Below are 15,297 nucleotides of genomic sequence, written 5' to 3' on the forward strand. Positions count from 1 at the left end.
GTCGCTCCACTAACTCCTTCCCTGGCTGAAACCTGCAGAGCGTCGCTCCATTAACCCCTTCCCTGGCTGAGACCTGCAGAGCGTCGCTCCACTAACCCCTTCCCTGGCTGTGACCTGCAGAGCGTCGCTCCACTAACCCCTTCCCTGCCAGAGACCCACAGAGCGTCACTCCACTAACCCCTTCCCTGCCAGAGACCTGCAGAGCGTCGCTCCACTAACCCCTTCCCTGCCAGAGACCCAAAGAGCGTCGCTCCACTAACCCCTTCCCTGCCAGAGACCCGCAGAGCGTCACTTCACTAACCCCTTCCCTGGCTGAGACCTGCAGAGCGTCACTCTCTTAACCCCCATCCTCTCCCCGAGACCTGCGGAGCATCGCTCCATTAACCCCTTCCCTCTCAGGAGCTGGAGAATTACCGGTTGGCCATGCAGCGGATGGCCGATGACCTCATCGCGCTGCGCCGCCAGCACGGGGCGCTGGAGGCGGAGAACAGCGCCCTGCGGAGCGAGCGGAGCCTGCACCAGGAGGCGGGGCGGAGCCTGCTGAGCGACGCGGACCTGGACGTCATGACCAAGGCCGAGCTGGCTGACCGTCTGGGTGAGCAGCACCCCCACTAGACCACCCACCGACCGCAGCCGTCTCTGCGTGGGTCTGCTGGCTCTGTACTTTCTCACCCCCTTCGCCACAGCAACGCATTGCCACGCAGAAGGGACACGGAAGGGACAGTCCAGGTTACACGGAGCCGAAGGGGACACTCTGCACTTTAAGATTAGGGTCTTCATTAACCCCTAACAGGTCACCACGGCCCCTCTTACTGAACAGGGTGGCCCTATGATTTGGGGCCCCTGGGGTATTATGGGGGCTGTCGGGGCCCGGTCCCACTGCGTATTAGGCTGGCTGTTCTTGGTAACGGGTGGGGGGGTGTTCCGGCCTTTTTTCCGCAGTGACCCTGAAGCAGAAGCTGGCCAGCGAGACGTCGGAGCTCCGCGGGGTGAGGGACAGAGTCCAGCAGCTGCAGAACGAGCTGGTCAGGGTGAGTTCCGGCCTCTGACCCGCCATGCTGGCGGGGGAGGGGTTAATCTGGCTGCAGCCAATAACGGCCTCCGGAGAGGGGACAGCCAACAGCAAGGCAGCTTTTACACGCGCCGGAGGTCGGCAGTCAATGGCGGGGCTGGTCTTGCGCACTCGTGTTTTCGTGAGCCAATGACTGAGCGGCTCTCGCACTGCGTTGTCTTAGCCAATAGCGTGTCAGCTAAGATGTCAGACGTCAGCCAATGGGGAAGCAGCTTTCATATATACGGCAGTGCATCAGCCAATAGGGAGGCAGCTCTCCAATGTAATGAAGTGCATCAACCAATAGGAAGGCAGCTCTCATATATTGTGCAGTGCGTCAGGCAATAGGAAGGTAGCTGTTGTATATACTATAGTGCGTCACCCAATAGGGAGGCACCTCTCCAGTATAATGCAGTGTGTCGGCCAATAATAAGGCAGCTCATATATTGTGCAGTGCGTCAGCCAATAGGAAGGCAGCTGTTGCGCCCTGGGATTGCCTAACCAATCAGGCTTGGTGTTTCAGAGGAATGACCGTGAGAAGGAGCTGGTTCTCCTGCAGAGGGCGCATCAGCAGCAGCAGACCGTGCTGGCTCAGTACCGGGACCGGCTGAACCGGGCCAGGACTTTACAGGACACCATACGCCAGCAGGAGAAGGTGCGGCCCACCGCCTGAGAGCCAGGGGCAATAAGGCACTCTGTATGTATGTGAGATGGGGGCAATAAGGCGCTCTGTATGTATGTGAGATGGGGGCAATAAGGCGCTCTGTATGTATGTGAGTAGGGGGCAATAAGGCGCTCTGTAGATGAGCAAGGGCAATAAGGCGCTCTGTATGTGAGTAGGGGGCAATAAATCACTCTGTAAGTGAGTAAGGGGCAATAAGGCGCTCTGTATGTGAGTAAGGGGCAATAAGGCGCTCTATGTGAGTAGAGGGCATAAGGCACTCTGTATGTGAGTAGGGGCAATAAGGCGCTCTGTATGTGAGATGGGGGCAATAAGGCGCTCTGTATGTGAGAAGGGGGCAATAAGGCGCTCTGTATGTGAGTAAGGGACAATAAGGCGCTCTGTATGTGAGTAGGGGGCAATAAGGCGCTTTGTATGTGAGTAGGGGGCAATAAGGCACTCTGTATGTGAGTAAGGGACAATAAGGCGCTCTGTATGTGAGAAGGGGGCAATAAGGCGCTCTGTATGTGAGTAGGGGGCAATAAGGCGCTCTGTATGTGAGTAAGGGACAATAAGGCGCTCTGTATGTGAGTAGGGGGCAATAAGGCGCTTTGTATGTGAGTAGGGGGCAATAAGGCACTCTGTATGTGAGTAAGGGACAATAAGGCGCTCTGTATGTGAGTAGGGGGCAATAAGGCGCTTTGTATGTGAGTAGGGGGCAATAAGGCACTCTGTATGTGAGTAAGGGACAATAAGGCGCTCTGTATGTAGTAGGGGGCAATAAGGCACTCTGTATGTGAGTAAGGGACAATAAGGCGCTCTGTATGTGAGTAGGGGGCAATAAGGCGCTTTGTATGTGAGTAGGGGGCAATAAGGCACTCTGTATGTGAGTAAGGGACAATAAGGCGCTTTGTATGTGAGTAGGGGGCAATAAGGCACTCTGTATGTGAGTAGGGGGCAATAAGGCACTCTGTATGTGAGTAAGGGACAATAAGGCGCTCTGTATGTGAGTAGGGGGCAATAAGGCGCTTTGTATGTGAGTAGGGGGCAATAAGGCACTCTGTATGTGAGTAAGGGACAATAAGGCGCTCTGTATGTGAGTAAGGGACAATAAGGCGCTCTGTATGTGAGTAGGGGGCAATAAGGCGCTCTGTATGTGAGATGGGGCAATAAGGCGCTCTGTATGTGAGAAGGGGGCAATAAGGCGCTCTGTATGTGAATAGGGGGCAATAAGGCACTCTGTATGTGAGTAAGGGACAATAAGGCGCTCTGTATGTGAGTAGGGGGCAATAAGGTGCTCTGTATGTGAGTAAGGGGCAATAAGGCGCTCTATGTGAGTAGGGGGCAATAAGGCACTCTGTGTGAGTAAGGGGCAATAAGGCACTCTGTATGTGAGTAAGGGGCAATAAGGCGCTCTATGTGAGTAGGGGGCAATAAGGCACTCTGTATGTGAGTAGGGGCAATAAGGCGCTCTGTATGTGAGATGGGGGCAATAAGGCGCTCTGTATGTGAGAAGGGGGCAATAAGGCGCTCTGTATGTGAGTAGGGGGCAATAAGGCACTCTGTATGTGAGTAAGGGACAATAAGGCGCTCTGTATGTGAGTAGGGGGCAATAAGGCACTCTGTATGTGAGTAGGGGCAATAAGGCGCTCTGTATGTGAGATGGGGGCAATAAGGCGCTCTGTATGTGAGAAGGGGGCAATAAGGCGCTCTGTATGTGAGTAGGGGGCAATAAGGCACTCTGTATGTGAGTAAGGGACAATAAGGCGCTCTGTATGTGAGTAGGGGGCAATAAGGCGCTTTGTATGTGAGTAGGGGGCAATAAGGCACTCTGTATGTGAGTAGGGGCAATAAGGCGCTCTGTGTGTGAGATGGGGGCAATAAGGGCGCACTGTAAGTGAGTAAGGGGCAATAATGCACTCTGTAAGTGAGTAAGGGGCAATAAGGCACTCTATATGTGAATAAGGGGCAATAAGGCGCTCTGTATGTGAGTAGGGGCAATAAGGCAATCTGTATGTGAGTAGGGGCAATAAGGCGCTCTGTATGTGAGATGGGGGCAATAAGGCGCTCTGTATGAGTAGGGGGCAATAAGGCACTCTGTATGTGAGAAGGGGCAATAAGGCACTCTGTATGTGAGATGGGGCAATAAGGCGCTCTGTAGGTGAGTAGGGGGCAATAAGGCACTCTGTATGTGAGTAGGGGGCAATAAGGCACTCTGTATGTGAGTACGGGCAATAAGGCGCTCTGTAGATGAGCAAGGGCAATAAGGCGCTCTGTATGTGAGTAGGGGGCAATAAATCACTCTGTAAGTGAGTAAGGGGCAATAAGGCGCTCTGTATGTGAGTAGGGGGCAATAAGGTGCTCTATGTGAGTAGGGGGCAATAAGGCACTCTGTATGTGAGTAAGGGGCAATAAGGCACTCTGTATGTGAGTAAGGGGCAATAAGGCGCTCTATGTGAGTAGGGGGCAATAAGGCACTCTGTAAGTGAGTAAGGGGCAATAATGCACTCTGTAAGTGAGTAAGGGGCAATAAGGCACTCTATATGTGAATAAGGGGCAATAAGGCGCTCTGTATGTGAGTAGGGGGCAATAAGGCAATCTGTATGTGAGTAGGGGCAATAAGGCGCTCTGTATGTGAGATGGGGGCAATAAGGCGCCCTGTATGTGAGTAGGGGGCAATAAGGCACTCTGTATGTGAGATGGGGCAATAAGGCGCTCTGTATGTGAGATGGGGGCAATAATGCACTCTGTAAGTGAGTAAGGGGCAATAAGGCGCTCGCTCTGTATGTGAGTAAGGGGCAATAAGGCGCTCTGTATGTGAGTAAAGGGCAATAAGGCGCTCTGTATGTGAGTAAGGGGCAATAAGGCGCTCTGTATGTGAGTAAAGGGCAATAAGGCGCTCTGTATGTGAGTAGGGGCAATAAGGCGCTCTCTATGTGAGTAGGGGGCAATAAGGCGCTCTGTATGTGAGTAGGGGGCAATAAGGCGCTCTGTATGTGAGTAAGGGGCAATAAGGCGCTCTGTATGTGAGTAAGGGGCAATAAGGCACTCTGTATGTGAGTAAGGGGCAATAAGGCACTCTGTATGTGAGTAGGGGGCAATAAGGCGCTCTGTATGTGAGTAAGGGGCAATAAGGCGCTCGCTCTGTATGTGAGTAAGGGGCAATAAGGCGCTCTGTATGTGAGTAAAGGGCAATAAGGCGCTCTGAATGTGAGTAAGGGGCAATAAGGCGCTCTGTATGTGAGTAAAGGGCAATAAGGCGCTCTGTATGTGAGTAGGGGGCAATAAGGCGCTCTGTATGTGAGTAGGGGGCAATAAGGCGCTCTGTATGTGAGTAGGGGGCAATAAGGCGCTCTGTATGTGAGTAGGGGGCAATAAGGCGCTCTGTATGTGAGTAAGGGGCAATAAGGCGCTCTGTATGTGAGTAAGGGGCAATAAGGCACTCTGTATGTGAGTAGGGGGCAATAAGGCGCTCTGAGTGTGTTTCTGATGCCTTCGCAGGTGATTGAGAGGATGGAGAAAGCGCTGGACAGTAAACTGAGAGAGCAAAAGAGGAGCAGAGCGGAGAGAGGAGAGAGAGGTAACAGAGAGCGCTCGAGAGCGACTGCACGTGAGAAGTGACGCTCCAATACTATACAGAGCACTCCTACACATAACAACTTCCCCACTCACGCTCTCTCTCTCCCGTATCCTTCCACTCTTTCTCCCCCTCCTCTCCTCCGGCCCACACTCCCTCCCCTCTCTCACCTCCCACTCTTCCACTCTCTCTCTCCCCCTCCCACCCTCTCTCTCCCCCTCCCACCCCTCTCTCTCCCCCTCCCACCCTCTCTCTCCCCCTCCCACCCTCTCTCTCCCCCTCCCACCCTCTCTCCCCCTCTCACCCTCTCTCTCCCCTCTCACCCTCTATCCCCCTCCCCCTCCCACGTCTATCTCCCTCCCCCTCCACCCTCTCTCCCCCCCCTCCCACCCTCTCTCCCTCCCCCTCCCACCCTCTCTCCCTCCCCCTCCCACCCTCTCTCCCTCCCCCTCCCACCCTCTCTCCCCCTCCCTCCACCCTCTCTCCCCCTCCCTCCCCCACCCTCTCTCCCCCTCCCTCCCCCACCTTCTCTCCCCCTCCCTCCCCCACCCTCTCTCCCCCTCCCTCCCCCACCCTCTCTCCCCCTCCCTCTCTCCCCCCCCCCTCCCTCCCCCACCCTCTCTCCCCCTCCCTCCCCCACCCTCTCTCCCCCTCCCTCCCCCACCCTCTCTCCCCCTCCCTCCCCACCCTCTCACCCCCTCCCTCCCCCACCCTCTCACCCCCTCCCTCCCCCTCCCTCCCCCACCCTCTCACCCCCTCCCTCCCACCCTCTCTTCCTCACCCTCTCTCCCTCACCCTCTCCCTCACCCTCTCCCTCCCACCCTCTCTCACTCACCCTCTCTCACTCACCCTCCCACCCTCTCTTCCTCCCCCTCCCCACCCTCTCTTCCTCCCCCTCCCACCCTCTCTTCCTCCCCCTCCCACCCTCTCTTCCTCCCCCTCCCACCCTCTCTCTTCTTCCCCCTCCCACCCTCTCTCTCCCTCCCACCCTCTCTCTCCTCCCACCCTCTCTCTCCCTCCCACCCTCTCTCTCCCTCCCCTTTCACCCCTCTCTCCCTCCCCCTCCACCCTCTCTCTTCTTCCCCCTCCCACCCTCTCTCTCCTCCCACCCTCTCTCTCCCTCCCACCCTCTCTCTCCCTCCCCCTTTCACCCTCTCTCTCCCTCCCCCTCTCTCCCTTCCTCTCCCTCCCGCTCCCTCTCTCTCCCCCTCCCTTCCCTCTCTCCTCCCCCCCCACCCTCTCTCTCCCTCCCACTCCCACCCTCTCCCACAGTCCCCCTCCCACCCTCTCTCTCCCTCCCACCCTCTCTCCCCCCCCTCCCACTCTCCCCCTCCCACCCTCTCTCTCCCACCCTCTCTCTCCCTCCCCCTCCCACCCTCTCTCTCCCTCCCACCCTCTCTCTCCCTCCCACCCTCTCCTCCCCTCCCACCCTCCACTCCCCCTCCCACCCTCTCCCTCCCCCTCCTACCCTCTCTCCTCCCCCTCCCACCCTCTCTCCCTCCCCCTCCCACCCTCTCTCCCACCCACCCTCTCTCCCTCCCCCTCCCACCCTCTCTCCCTCCCCTCCACCCTCTCCCCCTCCCACCCTCCCCTCCCACCCTCTCTCCCTCCCCCTCCCACCCTCTCTCCTCCCACCCTCTCCCCCTCCCCCTCCCACCCTCTCTCCCTCCCACTCCCACCCTCTCTCTCCCTCCCCCTCCCACCCTCTCTCTCCCTCCCCCTCCCACCCTCTCTCTCCCCTCCCACCCTCTCTCTCCCCCCCCTCCTCCTCCCCCTCCCACCCTCTCTCTCCCTCCCCCACCCTCTCTGCTCCCCCTTCCACCCTCTCTCTCCCTCCCCCTTCCACCCTCTCTCTCCCACCCCCTTCCACCCTCTCTCTCCACCCTCTCTCTCCCTCCCCCTTCCACCCTCTCTCTCCCACCCTCTCTCTCCCTCCCCCTTCCACCCTCTCTCTCCCCCCTTCCACCCTCTCTCTCCCTCCCCCTTCTCTCTCCCTCACCCTCCCTCCCGCCCCCTCTCTCCCTTCCCCTCCCTCCCGCTCCCTCTCTCTCTCTCCTTCCCCCTCCCTTCCCTCTTTCCCTCCCCCTCCCTTCCCTCTTTCCCTCCCCCTCCCTTCCCTCTGCCCTCCCCCTCCCTTCCCTCTTTCCCTCCCCCTCCCTCCTCCCTCCCTCCCTCTCTCCCTCCCCCCCACCTCTCTCTCCCTCCCCCCCACCCTCTCTCTCCCTCCCCCCACCCTCTCTCTCCCTCCCCCTCCCACCCTCTCTCTCCCTCCCCCTCCCACCCTCTCTCTCCCTCCCCCTCCCACCCTCTCTCTCCCTCCCCCTCCCACCCTCTCTCTCCTCCCCCTCCCACCCTCTCTCTCCCTCCCCCTCCCCCCTCCACCCTCTCTCTCCCTCCCCTCCCACACTCCCCCTCCCACACTCCCCCTCCCACACTCCCCCTCCCACACTCCCCCCCTCCCTCCCCCTCCCACACTCCCCCTCCCTCCCCTCCCACCCTCTCTCCCTCCCCCTCCCACCCTCTCTCCCTCCCCCTCCCACCCTCTCTCCCTCCCCCTCCCACCCTCTCTCCCTCCCCCTCCCACACTCCCCCTCCCTCCCCCTCCCACACTCCCCCTCCCTCCCCCTCCCACCCTCTCTCCCTCCCCCTCCCACCCTCTCTCCCTCCCCCTCCCACCCCTCTCTCCCTCCCCTCCCCACCCTCTCTCCCTCCCCCTCCCACCCTCTCTCCTCCCCTCCACCCTCTCTCCCTCCCCCTCCCACCCTCTCTCCCTCCCCCTCCCACCCTCTCTCTCCCTCCCCCTCCTCCCTCCCCTCCCACCCTCTCTTCCCCCTTGCACCCTCTCTTTCCCCCTCCCATCCTCTCTTTCCCCCTCCCACCCTCTCCCATACTCCCCCTCCCACACTCCCCCCCTCCCAACCTCTCTCCCCTCCCCTCCACCCTCTCTTCCTCCCACCCTCTCTCCCTTCCTCCCACCCTCTCTCCCTTCCTCCCACCCTCTCTCCCTTCCTCCACCCTCTCTCCCTTCCTCCCACCCTCTCTCCTCCTCCCACCCTCTCTCTCCCTCACACCCTCTCTCTCCCCCCTTCCACCTCTCTCTCCCTCCCCCTTCCTCCCTCCCCTCTCCCCTCCCCCCCCTCTCCCTCCCCCCCCTCTCCCTCCCCCCCCCCCTCCCCCCCCCCCACCCTCTCCCTCCCCCCCCCCACCCTCTCCCCCCCCCCCCACCCTCTCCCCCCCCCCCCCACCCTCTCCCTCCCCCCCCCCCACCCTCTCCCTCCCCCCCCCCACCCTCTCCCTCCCCCCCCCCCCCACCCTCTCCCTCCCCCCCCCCCCCACCCCTCCCCCCCCACCCTCTCCCTCCCCCCCCCACCCTCTCCCTCCCCCCCCCCCACCCTCTCCCCCCCCCCCCACCCTCTCCCCCCCACCCTCTCCCTCCCCCCCCCCCCACCCTCTCCTCCCCCCCCCCACCACCCTCTCCCTCCCCCCCCCACCACCCTCTCCCTCCCCCCCCCCCACCACCCTCTCCTCCCCCCCCCCACCACCCTCTCCCTCCCCCCCACCACCCTCTCCCTCCCCCCCCCCCCACCCTCTCCCTCCCCCCCCCCCCCACCCTCCCCCCCCCACCACCCTCTCCCTCCCCCCCCCCACCACCCTCTCCCTCCCCCCCCCCCCCACCCTCTCCCTCCCCCCCCCCCACCCTCTCCCTCCCCCCCCCACCCTCTCCCTCCCACCCCCCCCCACCCTCTCCCTCCCCCCACCCTCTCCCTCCACCCCACCCTCTCCCTCCCACCACCCCTCACCCTCTCCCTCCCCCTCCCCCCCCCCCACCCTCTCCCTCCCCCCCCCACCCTCTCCCTCCCCCCCCACCCTCTCCCGCCCCCCCCACCCTCTCCCTCTCCCCCCCCCACCCTCTCCCGCCCCCCCCTCCCCTCCCCCCCCCACCGCTCCCTCCCCCCCCTCTCCCTCCCTCCCCCCCCCACCCTCTCCCTCCCCCCCTCTCCCTCCTCCCCCCCCCCCACCCTCTCCTCCCCCCCCCACCCTCTCCCTCCCCCCTCCCCCCCACCCTCTCCCTCCCCCCCCTCCCCCCCCACCCTCTCCCTCCCCCCCTCCCCCCCACCCTCTCCCTCCCCCCCCACCCTCTCCCTCCCCCCCCCCCCCCCACCCTCTCCCTCCCTCCCCCCCCCCCTCTCCCTCCCCCCCCCCCACCCCCCACCCTCTCCCTCCCCCCCCCCCCCACCCTCTCCCTCCCGCCCCCCCACCCTCCCCCACCCCCCCCACCCTCCCTCCCCCCCACCCTCTCCCTCCCCCCCCCCACCCACCCCTCTCCCCCTCCAGCCCTCCCCCCCACCCTCTCCCCCCCCCCACCCTCTCCCTCCCCCCCCCACACCTCTCCCTCCCCCGCCCACCCTCTCCTCCCGCCCCCACCCTCGCCCTCCCCCTCCCCTCCCCCCCCCCTCCCCCCCCACCCTCTCCCTCCCCCCCCACCCTCTCCCCCCTCCCCCCCCTCTCCCGCCCCCCCCCACCCTCTCCCTCCCCCCCCCCCCACCCTCTCCCTCCCCCCCCCCCACCCCTCTCCCTCCCCCCCCCCCACCCTCTCCCTCCCCCCCCCCCCACCCTCTCCCTCCCCCCCCCCTCCCTCTCCCTCCCCCCCCCCACCCTCTCCCTCCGCCCCCCCCCACCCTCTCCTCCCCCCCCCACCCTCTCCCTCCCCCCCCCCCACCCTCGCCCCCCCCCCCCGCTCCCTCCTCCCCACCCTCTCCCTCCCCCCCCCCCCACCCTCTCCCTCCCCCCCCCCCACCCTCTCCCTCCCCCCCCACCCTCACCCTCCCCTCCCCCACCCTCCACCTCCCCCCCCCCCCCACCCTCTCCCTCCCCCCCCCCCACCCGCGCCCTCCCCCCCCCCCCCACCCTCTCCTCCCCCCTCACCCTCTCCCCCCCCCCCCACCCTCGCCTCCCCCCCTCACCCTCGCCCCCCCCACCCTCTCCCCCGCCAACCCGCTCCCCCCCCCCACCCTCACCCCTCGCCCCCCCCCCCACCCTCTCCCTGCCCCCCTCACCCTCCCCCCCCCCACCCTCGCCCCCCCCCGACCCTCTCCCGCCCCCCCACCCTCGCACCCTCTCCCCCCCTCACCGCGCCCCCCCACCCTCTCCCGCCCCCCCACCCTCTCCCTCTCCCGCCCCCCCCCCACCCTCTCCCTCCCCGACCCCCCCCCACCCTCTCCGCTCCCGCCCCCCCCCCACCCTCGCCCTCCCCCCCCCACCCTCCCCCCCCCACGCCTCTCCCGCCCCCCCCCCCCTCTCCCTCCCCCCCCCCCCTCTCCGCCCCCACCCTCCCCCCCCCCCTCTCCCCCCCACCCTCTCCCGCCCCCACCCTCTCCCTCCCCCCTCACCCTCTCCCCCCCACCCTCTCCCTCCCCCCCCCACCCTCTCCCTCCCCCCCCCACCCTCCCCCCCCACCCTCTCCCTCCCCCCCCCCCCACCCTCCCCCCCCACCCTCCCCCCCCCACCCTCTCCCTCCCCCCCCCACCCTCCCCCCCCACACCCTCCCCCCCCCCCACCCTCTCCCTCCCCCCCCCACCCTCTCCCTCCCCCCCCCCACCCTCTCCCTCCCCCCCCCACCCTCTCCCTCCCCCCCCACCCTCTCCCTCCCCCCCCCCACCCTCTCCCGCCCCTCCCACCCTCGCCCTCCCCCCCCTCGCCTTCTCCACCCACCTCTCCACCCACCCTCTCCCTCCCCCCCCCCACCCTCCCTCCCCTCCCACCCTCTCCCTCCCCCTCCCACCCTCTCCCTCCCCCCCCTCTCCCTCCCCTCCCTCCCTCTCCCTCCCCCCCCCTCTCCCTCCCCTCCCACCCTCTCCCTCCCCTCCCACCCTCTCCCTCCCCCCCCCTCTCCCTCCCCCCTCTCCCTCTCCACCCACCCTCTCCACCCACCCTCTCCCTCCCCCCACCCTCTCTTTCCCTCCACCCTCTCCCTCCCCTCTCCCTCCCACCCACCCACCCTCTCCCCTCCCCCTCTCCCTCCCCACCCACCACACCCTCTCCCTCCCCCCCTCCCCACCCACCCTCTCCTGACCCCCTCCCACCCAACCCTCTCCCTCCCCCCCTCCCCACCCACCCTCTCCCTCCCCCCTCCCCACCCACCCTCTCCCTCCCACCCGCTCCCCCCCACCCTCTCCCTCCCCACCCACCCACCCTCTCCCTCCCCCCTCTCCCTCCCACCCACCCACCCTCTCCTTCCCCCTCCCTCCCCACCCTCACCCTCCCCCCTCCCCACCCACCCACCCTCTCCCTCCCCCCCTCCCCACCACCCACCCTCTCCCTCCCCCCTCCCCACCCACCCTCTCCCTCCCCCCTCCCCACCCACCCTCTCCCTCCCCCCCTCCCCACCCACCCTCTCCCTCCCCCCTCCCCACCCACCCTCTCCTCCCCCCTCCCACCCCCCTCTCCCTCCCCCCCCCTCCCCACCCACCCTCTCCCTCCCCCCCTCTCCCACCCACCCTCTCCCTCCCCCCCTCCCCACCCACCCCCTCCCCCCCACCCTCTCCCTCCCCTTCCACCCACCCCCTCCCCCCCACCCTCTCCCTCCCTTCCCACCCTCTCTCCCTCCCCTTCCCACCCTCTCTCCCTCCCTTCCCACCCTCTCTCCCTCCCCTTCCCACCCTCCCCTTCCCACCCTCTCTCCCTCCCCTTCCCACCCTCTCTCCCTCCCCTTCCCACCCTCTCTCCCTCCCCTTCCCACCCTCTCTCCCTCCCCTTCCCACCCTCTCTCCCTCCCCTTCCCACCCTCTCTCCCTTCCCTTCCCACCCTCTCTCCCTCCCCTTCCCACCCTCTCTCCCTCCCCTTCCCACCCTCTCTCCCCTCCCCTTCCCACCCTCTCTCCCTCCCCTTCCCACCCCTCTCTCCCTCCCCCTCCCACCCTCTCTCTCCCTCCCCTTCCACCCTCTCCTCTCCCTCCCCCTCCCACCCTCTCTCTCCCTCCCCTTCCCACCCTCTCTCTCCCTCCCCTTCCCACCCTCTCTCTCCCTCCCCCTCCCACCCTCTCTCTCTCCCCCTCCCACCCTCTCCCTCCCACCCTCTCTCTCCCCCCCTCCCACCCTCTCTCTCCCCCCCCTCCCACCCTCTCTCTCCCTCCCCCTCCCACCCTCTCTCTCCCTCCCCCTCCCACCCTCTCTCTCCCTCCCCCTCCCACCCTCTCTCTCCCTCCCACCCTCTCTCTCCCTCCCACCCTCTCTCTCCCTCCCCATCCCACTCTCTCTCCCTCCCCCTCCCACCCTCTCTCCCTCCCCCTCCCACCCTCTCTCCCTCCCCTTCCCACCCTCTCTCCCTCCCCTTCCCACCCTCTCTCCCTCCCCTTCCCACCCTCTCTCCCTCCCCTTCCCACCCTCTCTCCCTCCCCTTCCCACCCTCTCTCCCTCCCCTTCCCACCCTCTCTCCCTCCCCTTCCCACCCTCTCTCCCTCCCCTTCCCACCCTCTCTCCCTCCCCTTCCCACCCTCTCTCCCTCCCCTTCCCACCCTCTCTCCCTCCCCTTCCCACCCTCTCTCCCTCCCCTTCCCACCCTCTCTCCCTCCCCTTCCCACCCTCTCTCCCTCCCCTTCCCACCCTCTCTCCCTCCCACCCTCTCACCCTCCCCCTCCCACCCTCCCCCTCCCACCCTCCCCCTCCCACCCTCCCCCTCCCACCCTCTCCTCTCCCTTCCACCCTCTCTCTCTCTCCCACTCTCTCTCTCTCTCTCTCCCACTCTATCTCTCCCTCCCCTTCCTCCCGCCCCCTCTCTCCCTTCCCTTCCCTTTCGCTCCCTCTCTCTCCCTCTCTCTCCCTTCCCCCCTGCCCCCCCACCCTCTCTTTCCCCCTCCCACCCTCTCCCACACTCCCATACCCACACTCCCCCTCTCCCCCACCCTCTCCCTTCCCCTCCCTCCCCCTCCCACCCTCTCCCTTCCCCTCCCTCCCGCTCCCTTCCCCTCCCTCCCGCTCCCTCTCTCCTCCCTCCCCCCCCCTCCCCCCCACTCTCTCCTCCCCCCCCCACCCTCTCTCTCCCTCCCCCTCCCCCCCACTCTCTCCTCCCCCCCCCCACCCTCTCTCTCCCTCCCCCTCCCACCCTCTCTCTCCTCCCCCCCCACCCTCTCTCTCCCTCCCCCTCCCTCTCCCTCCCCCTCCCACCCTCTCTCTCCCTCCCCCTCCCACCCTCTCTCTCCCCCTCCCACCCTCTCTCTCCCTTCCCCTCCCACCCTCTTTCCCCCTCCCACCCTCTCTTTCCCCTCCCACCCTCTCTTTCCCCCTCCCACACTCCCTCTCCCACACTCCCCCCTCCCCCTCCCACCCTCCCCCTCCCCCTCCCACACTCCCTCTCCCACACTCCCTCTCCCACTCTCCCCCTCCCACTCTCCCCCTCCCACTCCCACCCTCCCCCACCCTCTCTCCCCCTCCCACCCTCCTCTCCCCCTCCCACCCTCTCTCCCCCTCCCCCCCTCCACCCTCTCTCCCCCTCCCCCTCCCACCCTCTCTCCCCCTCCCCCTCCCACCCTCTCTCCCCTCCCCCTCCCACCCTCTCTCCCCCTCCCCCTCCCACCCTCTCTCCCCCTCCCCCTCCACCCTCTCTCCCCTCCTCCCCTCCCCCCCTCTCTCCCCCTCCCCCCCTCCCCCTCCCACCCTCTCTCCCCCTCCCCCCCTCTCCCTCCACCCTCTCTCCCCCTCCCCCCCTCTCCCTCCCACCCTCTCTCCCCCTCCCACCCTCTCTCCCCCTCCCCCTCCCACACTCTCTCTCTCCTCCTCCCACCCTCTCTCTCTCTCCCCACCCTCTCTCTCCCCTCCCCTCCCACCCTCTCTCTCCCTCCCACCCTCTCCCCTCCCCTCCCACCCTCTCTCTCCCCTCCCCTCCCACCCTCTCTCTCCCCTCCCCTCCCACCCTCTCTCTCCCCTCCCCTCCCACCCTCTCTCTCCCTCCCCTCCCACCCTCTCTCTCCCCTCCCACCCTCTCTCTCCCCTCCCACCCTCTCTCTCCCCTCCCCCTCCCACACTCTCTCTCTCCTCCTCCCACCCTCTCTCTCTCTCCCCACCCTCTCTCTCCCCACCCTCTCTCTCCCCTCCCCTCCCACCCTCTCTCTCCCCTCCCACCCTCTCTCTCCCCTCCCACCCTCTCTCTCCCCTCCCCTCCCACCCTCTCTCTCCCCTCCCCTCCCACCCTCTCTCTCCCCTCCCCTCCCACCCTCTCTCTCCCCTCCCCCCCTCTCTCTCCCCTCCCCTCCACCCTCTCTCTCCCCTCCACCCTCTCTCTCCCCTCCCCCCCTCTCTCTCCCCTCCCCCCCTCTCTCTCCCCTCCCCCCCTCTCTCTCCCCTCCCCCCCTCTCTCTCCCCTCCCCCCCTCTCTCCCCTCCCCCCCTCTCTCTCCCCTCCCCCCCCTCTCTCCCTCCCCCCCTCTCTCTCTCCCCTCCCTCTCTCTCTCCCCTCCCTCCCTCTCTCTCTTTCCCTCCCCCCCGCTCTCTCTCTCTCTCTCTCTCTCTGTCTCTTTTCCTTACCCCCCAACCCCCCGCTTTCTCTCTCTTTCCCTCCCCCCGCTCTCCCTGTCTCCCCCTGCTCTCCCTTCATTACCCCCCACCACTCTCTCTCCCCTTACAACTCTATTAGGGGGGCGGGAGGAGAGCCTGCGGGGAGAAGTACACGCTTCGCTGCTCGCCGAGAACACACGTCTGAGAGAGGAGCTGGAGAAAGCCACATGCACCCCAATAATCCTGCAACACAGCGCCCCCTGGTGAGAAGGGGGTGAGGGGTTATATGGGTAATAGGAGTTATAGGGAGGGGTAATAGGAGGAGTTATAGGGAGAGGTTATACGGGGTGTGACGGACAGCCGTCACGGAGAGCGCCAGACCGTCGGCACCCAAAACTGCGGGTCACCTGTATAATGAGTCTATCCAGACCCCGCCCGCTGGGCACGGGCCCCGGTCCTACTAAGTGAGGGGTATCCCGCTCTGGCAAAAAGGTGCCCAAAAACATCCACTACCATCCCC

General features: G+C 65.8%; 1 protein-coding gene across 1 annotated transcript; it reads left to right on the forward strand.

Annotated features, from left to right (window-relative positions):
- Nucleotides 1-399: 399 nt before the first annotated feature.
- CCDC33 (coiled-coil domain containing 33) lies at nucleotides 400-15,059 on the forward strand (the record flags this gene model as incomplete). The annotated part of the gene is made up of 5 exons (XM_075582362.1): nucleotides 400-595; nucleotides 943-1,031; nucleotides 1,575-1,706; nucleotides 5,214-5,292; nucleotides 14,917-15,059. Coding segments are annotated over 5 exons (624 nt in total), but the record flags the coding sequence as incomplete, so codon positions are not given.
- Between the last annotated feature and the right edge of the window lie 238 nt (nucleotides 15,060-15,297).

This window comes from Ascaphus truei, unplaced genomic scaffold (assembly GCF_040206685.1).
Source record: "Ascaphus truei isolate aAscTru1 unplaced genomic scaffold, aAscTru1.hap1 HAP1_SCAFFOLD_2277, whole genome shotgun sequence".
Classification (NCBI taxonomy): domain Eukaryota; kingdom Metazoa; phylum Chordata; class Amphibia; order Anura; family Ascaphidae; genus Ascaphus; species Ascaphus truei.